Source organism: Leptonotus elevatus, chromosome 8 (assembly GCF_054856555.1).
Source record: "Leptonotus elevatus isolate MCC_2025b chromosome 8, RoL_Lele_1.0, whole genome shotgun sequence".
Taxonomy (NCBI): Eukaryota; Metazoa; Chordata; class Actinopteri; order Syngnathiformes; family Syngnathidae; genus Leptonotus; species Leptonotus elevatus.
This window is the reverse complement of record NC_141246.1, coordinates 19,927,090-19,943,048: the sequence shown is the minus strand read 5'-3', so window position 1 is coordinate 19,943,048 and position 15,959 is coordinate 19,927,090. Positions and strand designations below refer to the sequence as shown.

The 15,959-nt window shown below is 37.1% G+C and overlaps 1 protein-coding gene across 3 annotated transcripts in view; it reads right to left on the bottom strand.

The window, feature by feature from the left end:
• The window catches only part of LOC147170162 (uncharacterized), a 246,389-nt gene that overhangs the window by 224,008 nt on the left and 6,422 nt on the right, over nt 1–15,959 (bottom strand). The window contains exons 5-6 of one of the 3 annotated variants that reach the window (XM_086083914.1): nt 13,830–13,895; nt 11,724–12,532 (exon numbers count right to left, since the gene is read on the bottom strand). In XM_086083914.1, coding sequence (XP_085940040.1) covers nt 12,368–12,532; nt 13,830–13,895 — 231 coding nt within the window. In that variant the 3' untranslated portion in view covers nt 11,724–12,367. Of the gene's footprint in view, nt 1–11,723; nt 12,533–13,829; nt 13,896–15,959 lie in introns of those variants that run through there. The other 2 variants (XM_086083912.1, XM_086083913.1) reach the window with 2 other exon arrangements.

Sequence of the window (15,959 nt, the reverse complement as noted above, 5' to 3'; positions counted from 1 at the left end):
CGTGAAGAATAGAGCTTTGTCAGGGTTGAACTATTAAGAAAAGTGAGAAATCGTATTTGTTTGTCCGACCACACGGTACCAAGCAGCATGTGGCGCAATCGACGGTGTTTACTCCAGCATGAGCAAGGCAGAAGATGGCACTCGGTGCCCTGTAGAGCGAAGCCAGATAGCCACACACTTCTGGCGAAACATATAATCTTGTTAAAGGTGTAACCAACATGAAAACCTGATAGCTGTCTCTGGACGAAAAACAATAGCAAATGTGAAGCTGCAAAAATCAAAAACATTGTGCAAACAACAGTCATTTGGAATGCCCTGAAGAAAGACATGAAACTACTAGTGTATTAAGTCAACAGAGAACTCAGAAAACCAGAACAGTTGACAACACAATCATTTTGAGAGCTGACCAAGATCAAATATCCGTAACAACCGGGGCCAGCTCTATAGGGGCTCTCTCAATCAAAAGCCTTGCCACCTCAAATCAAATCCCCACAAGCTTATTCAACAGTCTCTCTTGTCTGCTTCGCTCTGTGCTGTGTGCCGGGCCTCAGCTCTTTAAGATGTCTACAGTGAGAGCCTCCTCCCAGTAAACACCCAATCATCGTTTAGTATGCAAATGAGCCCACAAGCAGCTACATTAGCTTACCGAAGCAGGCACAGCTGAAGCAATAACACTTGAGTAGCGACTTATGTTGTGAAATACTTAATCACAAAATTTGAATTATGTTCTTTCCAACTTTGACCCTGTCAGTGACTATAAGTTTTACATGCAGTCAGTGGGGTAGATACCAGGGACTGCCGACTTCCGGGTTTCACACATCAGCGTCGTTTCCAGCTACTGATGGCCGCATTCCAACACTCGCACGCCCACCACTGTGCCCAATCAACTCTCTGAAATGCTTCGGACAACTGATACAGACACACTACACACTCGCACCCGTCGACGGAAATGCGCAACCGAGGGAAACAAAAGCGGAAGCGCAAGAACTGGGACGTAGCCCACATGTTGCAAACAGGAAACGGAAACAAAGCTGATGTGTGAAAACCAGGAAGTCAGAAGTCCTGCCTCCTCCGTGGCATATAACCCATAGTCGGGTTAAGGTCAAAATTCAGATTTCTGAAACATCGGGGTAACCCGTTTACATGCTTGGGCGGACATTACTCCCGTATAGGCCTACTGCACATAGTTATTGTGCTCAAAAGTGATGTGATGTTCACAAACAAATCAAGTCTTTTTTTTCAATGTGAATGATGGGAATCGAGTCTTTGTAGAGAGCCCTTCAAACCCCCAAGGGAAATCAATGTATTCAATTGAGTCTCGTTTAGCGAATGAGACAATGCACACAAGTTGTTCATTGCGAATAGAAATAAGTGAAGGAGAAGAGAACCAAATATTCAATTTTGGCTCCTCTCGATCATTAAAACGTAATGATCAAAGAAAAACTATTAATGTGCAGAACGCTGAGGCGCATTTACAAGTTCCCTACGTTGTGAAAGGACCCTGAATGCACCATGTAGCTTGTAGCTCGCCCGCAGCGAATCAGTGTGATTATGCCGTCCCTAGGAGTCTTTCAAGCTGTTTAATGACACTTCAGTTGGAGTTAACTGTAAATCTAAACACACAATAAGGAGAATTACATACAGTGTGTATTTAAATACAAAACATGCTTTGATTTTAACACATCACGAGCCTAGCGCTAATTCTAATGAAAGTGAATGGAGGAAACCATTCAAATACTAACAGGAAGTTAGCATCAACTGTGAGAGTAATAGTCCTTCAAATAACGAATATTGACACACAAATGCTGTGGAAACACATACCAACAGGTAAGGTAACATTATTTAAAGGCACAAATGTTTCCCAATTTTGTGACACAGCAAGTTATTTTAAAATAATTCAATCGCAACGTTCTTCTGTTCTCAAGCGTGTACACCATTGATGATGCACGGCACCACACTACCCCAAGAGGCCAAAACACCCAGTATTTGTTTTGCAATTACTGTTTTAGTATACAGTATTTTTGTTTTACTTTTTTTTTTGTTTTACTTTTTGGGAGTTTCAAGATTTACAGAATTTTATTTTTCTCCAAATTCAAGGATACGAATATATCCAAAGACTTCTTCTTCTTTTTTTGCACACAACTTAGCCCACTAAGTCCGCAGACCTGTGAAAATAACAAGATAAAATAAATATGATAAAGATGGTAATGTCATGCTTAAGTTTGAAAATTAAGAAGGAAAATGCAAGTGCTTGAATTTCACATATTTATAAGGTTATGTTATAGTTAACAAAAAACAATAGTGTTCAGGAATAAAATGTTTAACGTGAAGGGATAAATGGGCGTAAGGTTATAATCATAGTTACGAGTACTTGAGTTTTAATACCCCTAATTGAAAAAAAATTACGTTTTAAAATCAATAAATAATTGTTTTATTAATCGTGATTTCAATCTGAATCAAAATAATTGTGATTATTATTTTTTCCCATAATCGTCCAGCCGTAATACACTGCATGTTCATATTTTTATTTATTATTGATCATGGTGTTTTTTGCGGTCTTTCTGTAATGCTCTTCCTTTGATGCGCTAAGACCGTGGTTTTCAAACGATTTTACACCAAGTACCACCATCATGAGCATCATTAATTAAAATGCAGTACCATAGTAGGCCTTGCTGTTGATCAAAAATGAGACAGAGGTTTTATTTTTTTACAGTACATTTTATATTATGAGCCACTGATTAGTCACAGTTTGAACATTAACACTGCGCTCAAATGTAGGAAATTTAAAATAATGTACTTAAATAATGACAATGAATGAGTGAAATTGCACATGAAATATAAACACAAATTGTACCTAAATAAAAGTTTTAAAACAGTTTTTAAAGATTAAATGCATAATATACGGAAGTAAAACTTGATTAACAAGCCCTATTATAATAGAACACAGTATGTTTGTTTGGGTTAGGTTTAAGACACCTATGAAGCCGGAAATCTTGGTTAGCAAGGGACATTGAACTCTCAGGACCTGAATGGTTCCAAAGTCAAACAAATGAGAAGTCAACCTAAAATTTCAAACTCAGTTTGGTTGCTTGTGCTTCTTTCTTCCCGTATCCTTCTTCTTCCGTTAAATAACAGTCCTTAAAAAGCACATTTAAAATAGCAGGAGCAGCGTCCTGGAAAAGGCTGTGTGACTTGTGTCTGCCCATGGTCCACTGTAAATATGATGCCATAAATCTTGTTCATGTGACATATTTATTTGAAGCTTGACTATTGTTTTTGTCCCAAACAATGCAACAGGAGTGTGAACAGCTGCTTTGGCTTTCATCCAGTGGCTATGAAACAAAAAAAACAAGGCAGTCGTCACAGGGCTGTGGGGTGTCACTTCTTTTTCCCCCCACACAGCAGGGATTACAATACAAACACAGTCTCAAACTAACATGTAGGTCTGTGTGTCAAACATCAGATTTTGCACTGGGAGCGGAACCACAAAATTATTTCAGGAACTTCTAGATGAAAGTATAAATGGCAAGGCCGCCATAGAGGAGACCATGAAGCATTGGCAGCTCTTTGAGAAATACATTTTCACTGAACAGTTGTATTTTAACAAGCATCAGTACAGTGCCTGCAGTTTCATTTTGCTTGGGCAAAATAATCCAAACAATTCTTGCTGTTGGGCCTTGATCACAAGAGGTGTAAAAAGAAGCAATTTTGAGTTTGAGTGGCACTTATTATAAAGTCTCACAAAAAAAAATAATGATAAAACACTCAAGCATATTTACATACAATCTCATAAAAGATGTGGGTCACGTATTTATATATATATATATATATATATATATATATATATATATATATATATATATATATATATATATATATATACAATGATTTAAAAAAATCATTAAAAGCTCTATATATACAACTAACAAATAACATGTTGATTTGAATAAATGATTTGTTTTCAAGAGTAGCAAATAGCGTGATACATACATCCTTCAAAGATAATATCTTTATATATAACTATGTCATTTGAACACATATCACGTTTCATGTTGACAAGAAATGATCCAGAGCTCCTTTCTGTTTTCGGCAAAAGTGTTTTCTTAATAAGACTTTCTTTAATATTGAAAGAAACATGAAACTATTTTAATAATTTAACAGTACTTCAGCTCACATGAGGTATTAATTAAGTCCCTGGGGTTACGGTTGCGTGCAAGTTTGTGTATGTGTGATGGAGAAAGAGTGCAAGCGATACAGTGTATGGGACAGCGAGAATAAGGGAGAATGCAATGATAGTTTTTAATGATTGAATATTGTTAACCCCCCCCCCCCCCCTCCCAAAGACATGTATCAGTTCGTTTGTTTTTTTCATGCAATGTGAACAGTGCAATTCTGATTTTTTTCTCCCCCAATCTGACCGAGTCCTCTTTCGTGTGTGGATGTGAATCAGATATGTATTCGAAGCGACCGCCGACTCATCTGACTGATGACAAAAAATGTCACAACTATTCAACAAATTAGAAAGGCGCAAGAAGCAATGGCAGACAAAGGAGCAGAGAACAATCATGAGTGAAAAGAAGTGGCTTTCAAACTGAAGGGCAATCTTTTTCCTTCTCATAGCATGTCAGTTTGTTGACAATGGTGCAGTGTCACAGCTTGTTCATATTGTTTGCTAATGTTGTGTGACGTTGAAAAGAGCCTTAAGAATAGACATATAAATAGACATGATGAACCTAGTAGTCAAAGCAACGTTACTTTTAATTGCTGTACATACTAAGTAAAAACTAATTATAAACATTAAAACATGAAAACTTTGTTTTAACTTTTTGATTCTATAACTTGTTTGAGCCCGGATCACAATGAGGCGTAAACATTTGATGTTGATTTCACGTTGGGGTTCATTCAAGGGTGCACGCACGTAGCAAGTGTTGCTTTTTCAGCAGGCTTACGTAAAGAGTTGCAAAATTATTTGCAAAAAGACACTTGACAGATACTCTCAAATCTACGGAGCCCGTGAGGTGACATGGTAGGGAAAAAAATAATGTGTGTTCCCTCACAAAAACGTTTGCATACACTCGCAATGACTATGAGATAACGCAAAAAAAAATTGCGAGAGGACACCATTTTTTTTAAACGAGTTGATGTACTTCCGGGTCATCTTCCGTGTGACCAAAAGCGACGAGGATGGAGCATGGACACACTCCATGATGACCGGAAGATGACCCATCAACTGTTTTAAAAAAAAATTGCCTCCTCTCGCAAAAAATAATAAAAAAATTGCGTTATCCCACAATCTTTGCGAGGGAACGCAAACGTTTTTGCGAGGGAACGCAATATTTACGAGAGAACCCAATTTTTTTTTTGCAAAGTAATTTTAAACATGTTCAAAATTTGAAGCGTGTGCACCCTCGCAAGCCTGCACCGCTCAGTGATATACAGGCTTAATGGTCTTTCCTGAGACCATCAAGACTGCTTAGAGAACATTTAGGAAACGCTGCCGCCTTGAACGAACCCTAACGTGAAATCAACATTCGCTAGCAGGACTAATGTTAATCCCTCAGTGGGATATGACCTTTAGGAATGATGACTAACAGAAATAAGTGTTACAGTAGTGACTGTCTAAAGAAATGTGTGCTACAAATCAAAGAAATGTGTCTCTTGGCCAACAGAACCGGCCTTAAAAAATAACTGTCAAACAAACAAACAAAATTATAATAAACTGGTACCAACTTTGGACCAGGAACGCAGTTCTGACTTTTAGAACAGCTTTAGTTGGCCGCTTAGATCACAATGCAGGTCTTGCGTGATGTTATGCATAAGAATAGTTGGACCTCCAAAGCTTGGCCAGAAATAAGGTACGGCAAACTTGAAAACACTTTATATTTTTTGCCTCTGGCCATTGGTTCAAATTAGCTGTCTTGTTTTATATCAACCATATCTTGTAGTGCCATGAAAAAAAATTTTTTTTTTATCACAGCACATGGAAAAATGTAGAAAAAGTGGTTTGGGGAGAATTTGAAGGAAATAATGAAATCACAAGGATGTAGATGAAGAGATGAGTGTCAAAGGTGTAATATTGCTATAAGGAGTTCTTGTGAAGTTCACAAGTGTGTTGAATGGGGAACTAAGGTCATTCCCTACGGTGCTTCTCTTCTATCCAAAGCCAGAACAAAGGAAATTGTTCAACATGTCTCAGGCATGCACCAATTAAGACGTCACATTTTTGCTACAGTAGCATCATTAGGATTTTCTTAATGAAGGAACAAAGTGCACTTTGATGTGAGACGCAACAGGAAGGACATTCTTGGACTGCTGCTGGAACAGAGTCTTCCTGCTCTCTGGGCACTATCCATTAAATCTTTAATATGCCATGGAATGCAATTTTTTTTCTTTCCCTTTTTTATGCTATGGTCTAAGTCGGCAAACTTATTTTGACAATTTTGCAGTGTATGGTAATTAAAAAGTGTGCACCTAAAGCTTTTTGAATATTATTAAAACATTATTTTGTATATCTATTTTTAGATATTGCGTGATACAATGTGCTGACATGAGCAGCAGATTACAAAATCTGCAGATTGGGTTGTCACATACCTGTGCCGCTCATAGTCATTTTGCATTCACAGAGAGGTTTGAATATATTTAAACTCATCTTATTTAAATGAGATCTCTGAAAAGTTGATTGTTCTCCTCATTATAGCCCATGAGATGGTTTCTCAACACCCTGCTGTGGATTCTTAGAAAGCAAAGTCTTTCGTTAATAACTAGCTACCTCTTGTACAAATCTTCTATTTGCATTTTGTACACATTTGAGAGCACAGATGTACTACCAATGTTGCACGCGCATACACAACACATGCGTGTGTGTCATGCCGTTTTACTTCCTAACAGCAGTAGAAACTTGTAGTAACCCTATTAGGCCTACATGTTTTTGAAATTATCCTTTAAAAATAACTTCCATCTATCCATTTTTTTAATACTGCTTGTTATCAGGCTCGCATATAACGCTGGATATGTGATAGAGAGGAGTTACTTCTGCTGCCAATGTAAACATTGACTGGCTTGTGAATATCAAAAATTTGACCTTACACTGCAAACACACATAAAAATATGTGGTTGGAAAGTGAAAACAGATCATTGGCCTTGGGCCAAAACTTCACAAATGTCACAATTTGGTCAATGTAATATTTTTCAAAAATCTATGCGATCGGTCAGTCCACACACTTGGGTGTTAGATTTACAAACTAGACGTGCATTTTCTGGATGCTGGAAGCTGAATGCTAATATTTGAATGCATGTGGAATGTTTTATTATAATAATGAAGTGAAATGACATTAAATATAATGCTATATTACTACATAATTGACCTGCTGATGACGCAGCATCAGGAGCAACTGGAGGCTCAGTATCTTGCTCAAGAATACTTCAACATGGTCACAAGGGATTTAACCCACAACCTCAGGGTTGCAAGATGACCACTGTACCACTGAGCCACGCTGCCCCAACATGCATGTACTGTATTTGCAAAACATGTTTAATCTATCTGCAAAATGGTAAGGTCATACCTGTGGCCCTTTAAGAATTAACATTGTGGGCAGTGTTTGTCATTTCCCACTCCAAAATGTTGGAAAATAGATTATAACGTTGTCCTTTGGCCACTTTGGATGAGAGTGGTGGGAAAAGGGTAATTTGATAAATTCTACTTCCACCACTGAATGCGATTGAAGTATCCCCCCCACCCCCTTATGGTCAGCGTTTACCCTCCTTCCCCTATGGACGATCGGTGTGCCACTGAAGTTGAACGTCGGGGTCACCAATTGTGGAGAATAGAGATTCGGTAGATGATGAGACAAGGCAAGCAATATCTCTTTTATTCTCCACAAACCAATAATATGTTGAAAATGGCTTTTGCACTTTGATGATGAAATATCCATGGTAGAATAAATATGACGTTTGTGGAGTCTCCTGAATAGTGACTATTTTTGGAGTTGCAAAGTTTTTCGGCCCTATGCGAGTGATGTTCAACATAGACAAGAATATATTGAATAGATGTTTGTGTTACAGGTACCCACTATCAAATTATTCCCAGAGAAGCCACTAATTCCCTTGCATCAAATTTAAATAATTCAACGCTTATCATGTTCTGTCTTGGTTGTGTGTTTTCCTTGCAATATGCTCGTTGCCCTTAGGTGGCCAAGTTGAGCAGGGAGGTGCACACCTAAGGGAAATTGCAATCAAGTCCTTGTTTTAAGGCAGCACACCAGCATATTGCTGGATCATTCCTTTGTTCTCTGTTTGCTGTGCGTTCTAGTTTGGTTACAGTCTGGTCTCCTTGTTCCCAGTACGTTTTGTTTTGCTGGTATTGACTTCCATTTTGGTTATTCCTTATTTGTTTGAACTTTGTAATTTATCCTACTTGTGTGGTAGTGCTTTTTGTTCTCTTGTTTTTGGTCTTTCGGATACAGCAGTTTTGTTACTTTGATTGCTATAATAAATATTACTGGAAATCCAATCTGTCACAACCGTAACAGCGCCTGCAGATTTTCAAGTGTTGATTGGCAAATGAACATTGTTTGTTAACTGCATTTTCATTACTAGTTGGACATCAGTAATACATTTATTGGTTTTTCTGTACTTTATAAATTATGATAGTTCACCACTGGGGACACAGCTTGTAAGAAACCCACATTTCGGCTAACCATAATGCACATTCAAATGTTAAAATGGGCTCTCTTTCCATTAAGGCAAGGCAACTTCATATAGCACATTTCATACACAAGGCAACTCCATGTGCATCATGCAACCAAAAGCACCACACCTAAAAGCATTTACAAATTGAGCTTATCAAACAACGAATAGCATGTGCATATTTTTGATGTTCTTACTAATGACTTCAGAAAAACATTATTGTCTATCCTTTACTTACTCTTTGTTAAAATGATAAAGACATTGTTTTTACGTGAAGTTAATTTCTCCTCCACTGAAGCTCAGCTTTCCTGCATTTTGCATTTGAAGTTTCTCTCATAAAGGCATTACTACTTTGTGTTCCACTCCTAATCATCATCACCAGTGTGTAGACCCCGGGGGAAGTCTGCTTCACACTGGAAGCACCTCGTTTATAAAACTGCTTCCTTAGGCGCACTGCTTCCTGCTGGTATCTAAGTGTTAAACTCTTTTCCTCTTCGTTTTAAATATTAATTGCCCTTCAAATCCCTTTTTACCAGTGTACTACTGTATTATTATTCCTTTCTTCTAATTGAAATACATGCATTCAATTCGCATATCTTACCCACCTTATAGGAACATTTGAATGTGCCACTTAGGGTGACTGCTTAGCCAGCCCAGCAGATGAAGTACGTTCTGCAGTTACTGAGAAAACAAGGTCTGCCGCAGGAATTTCTAAGGAAGTGTTATTCAAATTCAAAGGACAATGAACAGTTAGGACTCTCGAGAAATTGCCCAATGCAAGGTCTAATAAGCTGGCAAGCCAAATTATTTTGGATGCGTCCCACCGTAGACACTACCTATTCCAACAGCTTCCCTTCTGTCAGCAATATCAAGCAAAATCACTAGACATTCTGTCGGCTTTAAACATTTAGTCACTGCCTTTGTTTTTGGAGCATTTCATGACACACCACCATTTAGCTTATCTCTGTAGTGAAATTATTACTGTCTGAATAATTGTACATTTGTAGCCCTGTCACTGTAGCCCTGCATCTATCTATTGTCGATCAGTATTGATGCAGTATATCTTAATGACTATTATTTCACAAAGTATTTTATTGCTGTAAACAAACTCCTTGTGCATTTTAACATACTTGGCCAATAAATATTCTGATTCTGAGACATACGAACAAGGCTATATACTGTATTTTTACGACTATAAGACACACTTAAAAGTCTCCAATTTTAAAAAAAAATCAACAGTGCGCCTGAGGTGCACCTTTTGTGTGCACCGAGTTCCAATATCTGTAAATGTTGTTGTGCAACTTCGGTAAGCGCTCCGCTTGACTGTCTGTGTGGGAGCAATTCTGCCGATATATTGCTTATATACAGGAAATCTGGCCTGGATTGGCAGGCATGAGAACTCAAAAGACTCAACTGAAAGATGACATGAGTCTTTTGGGTTCTCATGCCTGCCAGTCGGGTTTCCTGTATATAAGATACAGTTGGATGTCTTGGTCCTCACTGCTTTCACTTTATGGAACTGCTAGAGCGAGTTATGTCACAATTTGTGAGTGGATGGGCTAATCGTGTCTGCTTGCAACTAATCAAGCTTTTGCAAAAGCCGGCATAATTTCCGAGGAACTGCATGGGAACGAGACTGACTCTGACACTACTACAATAACGAGAGGGAACCTGGATTGTTTTCTGAAGAACTAGCCCAGCTGTTCGTTTCAGATACGGAAGATAAGGACTTTGAGGAATTTGTAGATGAGGAATGATCAAAAGTAACGCGAGTTCAATGTTAAATCCTTCAAGTACAACCAAACTAAAATTTTCTCCGCTGCTTGTTTAAAAACATATGCTAGCATGGATGCTAGCATGGATGCTAGCATATGTTTTAGCGTGAAATCATGCTAACGTATGTTTTGAGCTAGCATATGTTAAACCGTGCCTGCGCCCAATAGTGCGGTGCGCCTTATGTGTGTGTTAAATACAGAAATAGCACGAGACGGCGCCTTCTAATATGGTGCGCCTTATGATTGTAAAATTTCAGTACTGAATCCAAAACTGATCGCATTTTGTCTCTGTATCACAAGTTGTTGAATGATAGGATCCAAATTAAACAACATGAATTAAATGTGTATGTAAATAAAACACTAAATTAGAAAAGTTGCAAGCTTTGAAAACAAAAAAAAAGCAAAATTAAAAATAAAAAAGAACTTACAAGGGTATTTAGCCTACATAGCTACAAGGTGAAGAAAAGAGCCAGCACTAAGCCTCTTAATTACTACTATGCTCGCTTTCTGTTAGCAGATATTGAAAGGGGTGACCCAGTAGGATCTGCACACACCTCTCACCGATCTGTCACAATCGTGACTGCACAAACAACTTGCCACATAGCTGTGGATGAGTCCAATCGTAATCAGCTCATCTTACTACAGTCTTACCATAGCCAATCAGTGGAATTTTGCTTAACTGGAGGGTAAGCTGCGGAGAAAAATGTGTTAGAACTAAACTCACTGCAATTTTGGAATCAGCATGCCAATTTTTGTTTTAATCAACATAAAAATTTAACACAACACATCCTTGAACATATAGAGAACTTATAAACTCCAATAAGAATGGTAAAGTCGAGATTCAGTCCAGTCCAATACAAAGTCAGCAGAAATACATATCTACTTTAAAATTGAAAGTATTTTGATGATTGAATTTACCTTGCTTTGTTCAAATGGACAAAAAGGGCCGTTCCCAAACTGTTAGATGCATGCAATTGTCCAAAGTATATTGATAAATTAATGAAGATTTTCTGGATATGTGACTAAATAGTGTGCATGGAATAGTGAACTAGATTGGAGATTTTGAGCCATCCCTCTCACGAGCATGAGAATATTAGTCAAGCTACCACCATCGGCCTCTTTTAATTGGACTTCTCTCCACATCTTAGTTTACATGCAAAGGGGTTATTCAATTTTTTGGTCCAAATTATGTCCATCGCGCCATGACACTAAGCCCTCACACACACGCGCACACACACACACACACACACATACTTGCCTCTGTGTATTATGAGGACATTTTTTCCAAACCGGTTTAATTGTGTATTACAGGGACACCCCTTTCTGCTAATGCCAGAGAGATGGGACTTGCACCCAAAAAATTTTTTTGGGGTTGTCCAGGAGAATTTCACTTCAAAACTTGAAAAAACTCAACACACGAAAAAAAGAAAAACCTGAAAAAATCCGTAATTGTGAGGACATAGATAATGACCTAAATAAGCCACGCCCATTGCAAAAATGGTAATTATGAGGACCAACTCACATTACAAGGACAAAGTTTACACAACACACAGCAACCATGTCACTGAAGTGATTTGAAAGTTCTGGCATTCTGACTTTACACAAACTAAAATGGCATTGATGTGTAATGACTTACCTGATATAAGGACACATTGTTGTACATAACAATACTGTGAAATGCAAAGTCATACCTGATCTGTCCTAAAATTGTAAGTTTTAACATGGTGCTCATGTTACAACTTACAATTTTAGGACAGACTGAAACTGGTATGTTAATAAAACTGCTTCTTATGTGAACAGGTTATCTAGGTCAAACACAGCTTTGTAATGGATAAGCTCGACATGAAACCAGATGCAAAAGAGTCAGTGAACATTGAACATTTTATTCTTTAAAACATGACTACCTCTCATCTTAAAGGATGAGCAGTTTTCTCATAGCTCATTCCTGAAATACCTTCGGATTTCTGAATTTCTGAAACAGGTTCAATGTAGGAAGTGTCCGAAGTACTGTGAGAATCTGGAACATATTCCTCTGCTAACGAATCCTCACTTGAACTGGATACATCAGCAACCTAATTTTTTAAACGAAAACAATTATTACATACATACATACATACACATATTGTCGCTGTTCTGTGAAAAACACTTCCACCATAGGAGCTACCGGAGAGCAGCCCGCGACCTAAAAATGGAAACGTGTTTTTCACAGGACAGCAATGATATCCATATATACAGTAGATGCACACATACTTATGCATATATACAGTGGCTCTAAAATTAACCTGCCAAATGCGGGTTAAAATTCATTTTGGCGGGTGGTCATAAATATTTACTAGCTTTACTTCGCTGTTACTTAGTGATGTTACACTCGAAGTAGAAGCTTGAGAAAAGTGTCGAGCGCTCGCGGCAGAAGTAGCTCCCGCCATTGATGGGCTAATGTGCTAAAGTTAATTTACCAAAGGTCTTCATCATCAAGCAGTTTTGCATTTTTTTTAAACGGGATATGTGCCAGATGCTGGAGCAAACTAGAAAAGCATTTAGAACCTAAAGTTTGTGCACATACTAAAGATTATTATAAATCTAGTCACATTTATTCGAAAGATGAGATGAAGCATTTAACAAGAGGGATAGTTAATATGCTTAATCTATGGCATTGCCCCTAAAACAGATATTGTGTGATACAGTCCTTCAGTTACAGTAGACTTTTCTATTTTACCGAGTCAGACAGTCGTTAAGATTGAGACAATTGCTCAACATTTAGCTGCTTGCAACTAAAGATAAAGGTATAAACATGGGTCATAATTTATCCTCTTGACTAAATTATATTCATTCAATGAAAATGCCTGCACTATTAATTCTGGTTGCGTGAAACAAAGATCCATTGCAGATACAAATAACACAGAAGATAAAATACCCATCATGCCAGTCCATTCTAGTGCAGAGAAAGGTCCAAAACATAAAGCACATTTATCCAAGCTTGATACAAGTAAATTAACTACCTGATGTTTACACTTCTGTTTAAAAAAATAAAATAAAATTGATAGCGAGTTCATCTCTAAAATCCACCATAAATAAATTAATGGGAACAAAAGATCACTACAGTGCATAATCCAAATCACCAAACTGCCAACAAATCTTCAATTTGAGATATTTTTAATGTTGACTTGTAGGAATTTTAGTCCCATACAAGCTTATTGTTGGATACAATATTTTGAACGTCTTGGCAATACACATTGCATAAAAAATTGTTGTGATTATATTTGTTAGTTATATAGTTCAGCCCTAGCATCTACTCTACACTCTTCACTCCTAACGTCTTGCTTCTGAAAACTGATTTCAACATCAATATTCAAAAAGAAATCTCGTCACCTGGTCAACTTGGTCTGTGACAGCTACGTCTTCAGCTATGTCTTCAGGTTGTGCTTCAGTTGAAACCTGGTACACATGAAGAGAAAAATACATATAAAATTCAATTCTTAGTAACACACAAGTCTGTACCTGTGCATTTACACAGTTACAGTACATACAGAACAATGAATAGGTTAAAGTATTGTGAATGCAAACACATTTTATTTGCCATTTCAAAAATAAATAATCCGTCAGCACTAATGGTTAGTGTAAATTGGTGATGTCTATTTTTCACAATGAAACAATTAATAGAAAATACACAGTCCTCAGAGTGTCCATACCTGACCAGAGTATGAATTATGAGGACTGTATGTGTAACTCCAAGCCCTGAAAACTTATTTTACATTCGCAGTGTGTAAATACACTGTCCTCAGAGTGTCAGTTATTCACAACTACGACATTGTGAGGACTATGCACCTGCGAGGGCTGCACAGTATTGACAAAACATGCGACATGGGTGTTTTATACAGTGATGGAGATTATTTCGACATGGACCTAAAAAAAAAGATCTATCTATATCTATATATTTTTATAATCCAATGAAAAAAAAATACACGTTAATGCGGAAAAATAAGCATGCTCATTGTGATCTAATCTTATCCAATTAAGTTATTTTTTGTTAGTAATGCCCCTCGATACGGTTCTCGTATGGTGATGTGCAATTAAGGTAGTCTCTGATTGGTCAAAATCAGACTAAAGTATACAATCCAATATTCATTTGTTGCATGTCTTTGCAATTCACCTATTGCATGAGCCATTCGTGCGACAAGATCTTTTTTTTTTTTATAAATTGTGCAACGTCTTGCTTCTGAAAAATGTATTTCAACATCAACATTCAAAAATAAATCTTGTCACCTGGTCAACTTGGTCTGTGACAGCTATGTCTTTAGCTATGTCTTCAGGTTGTGCTTCAGTTGAAACCTGGTACACATGAAGAGAAAAATACATATAAAATTAAATTCTTAGTAACACGACTGTACCTGTGCATTTACACAGTTACAGTACATAAAGAACAATGAATAGGTTAAAGTATTGTGAATGCAAACACATTTTATTTGCCATTTCAAAAATAAATAATCCGTCAGCACTAGTGGTTTGTGTAAATTGGTGACGTCTATTTTTCACAATGAAACAATCAATAGAAAATACAGTCCTCAGAGTGTCCATACCAGAGTATGAATTATGAGGACTGTATGTGTAACTCCAAACCCCTGAAAACTTATTTTACATTCGCAGTGTGTAAATACACTGTCCTCAGAGTGTCAGTTATTCACAACTACGACATTGTGAGGACTATGCACCTGTGATGGCTGCACAGTATTGACAAAACATGCGACATGGGTGTTTTATACAGTGATGGAGATTAAACATTTAACACGGACCTAAAAAAAAGATCTATACATATACTGTATATATACACATACATACATATACATATATACATACATACATACTCTATATATACAGTATATATATATATCTATATCTCTATCTCTATATATATATATATATATATATACACATATATATATATATATATATATATATATATATATATACACATACATACATACACACACACATGCATACAGATATAGATGTATAGATATATATACTGTATATAGAGAGAGAGAGACATAGAGAGACAGATATATAGATATAGATAGATAGATATAGAGATAAAGATAGAGATAGAGAGATCTTTATAATCCAAAGAAAGAAATGCACGTTAATGCGGAAAAATAAGCATGCTCATTGTGATCTAGTCTTATCCAAATGTTATATTTTGTTAGTAATGCTCCTCAATACAATTCTCTTGTATGGCGATGCGCAATTAAGGTAGTCTCTGATTGGTCAAAATCAGACTAAAGTATACAATCCAATATTCATTTGTTGCATGTCTTTGCAATACACATATTGCATGAGCCATTCGTGCGACAAGATATTTTTTTTTATAAATTGTGCAACATCTTGCTTCTGAAAAATGGATTTCAACATCAACATTCAAAAAGAAATCTCGTCACCTGGTCAACTTGGTCTGTGACAGCTACGTCTTCAGCTATGTCTTCAGGTTGTGCTTCAGTTGAAACC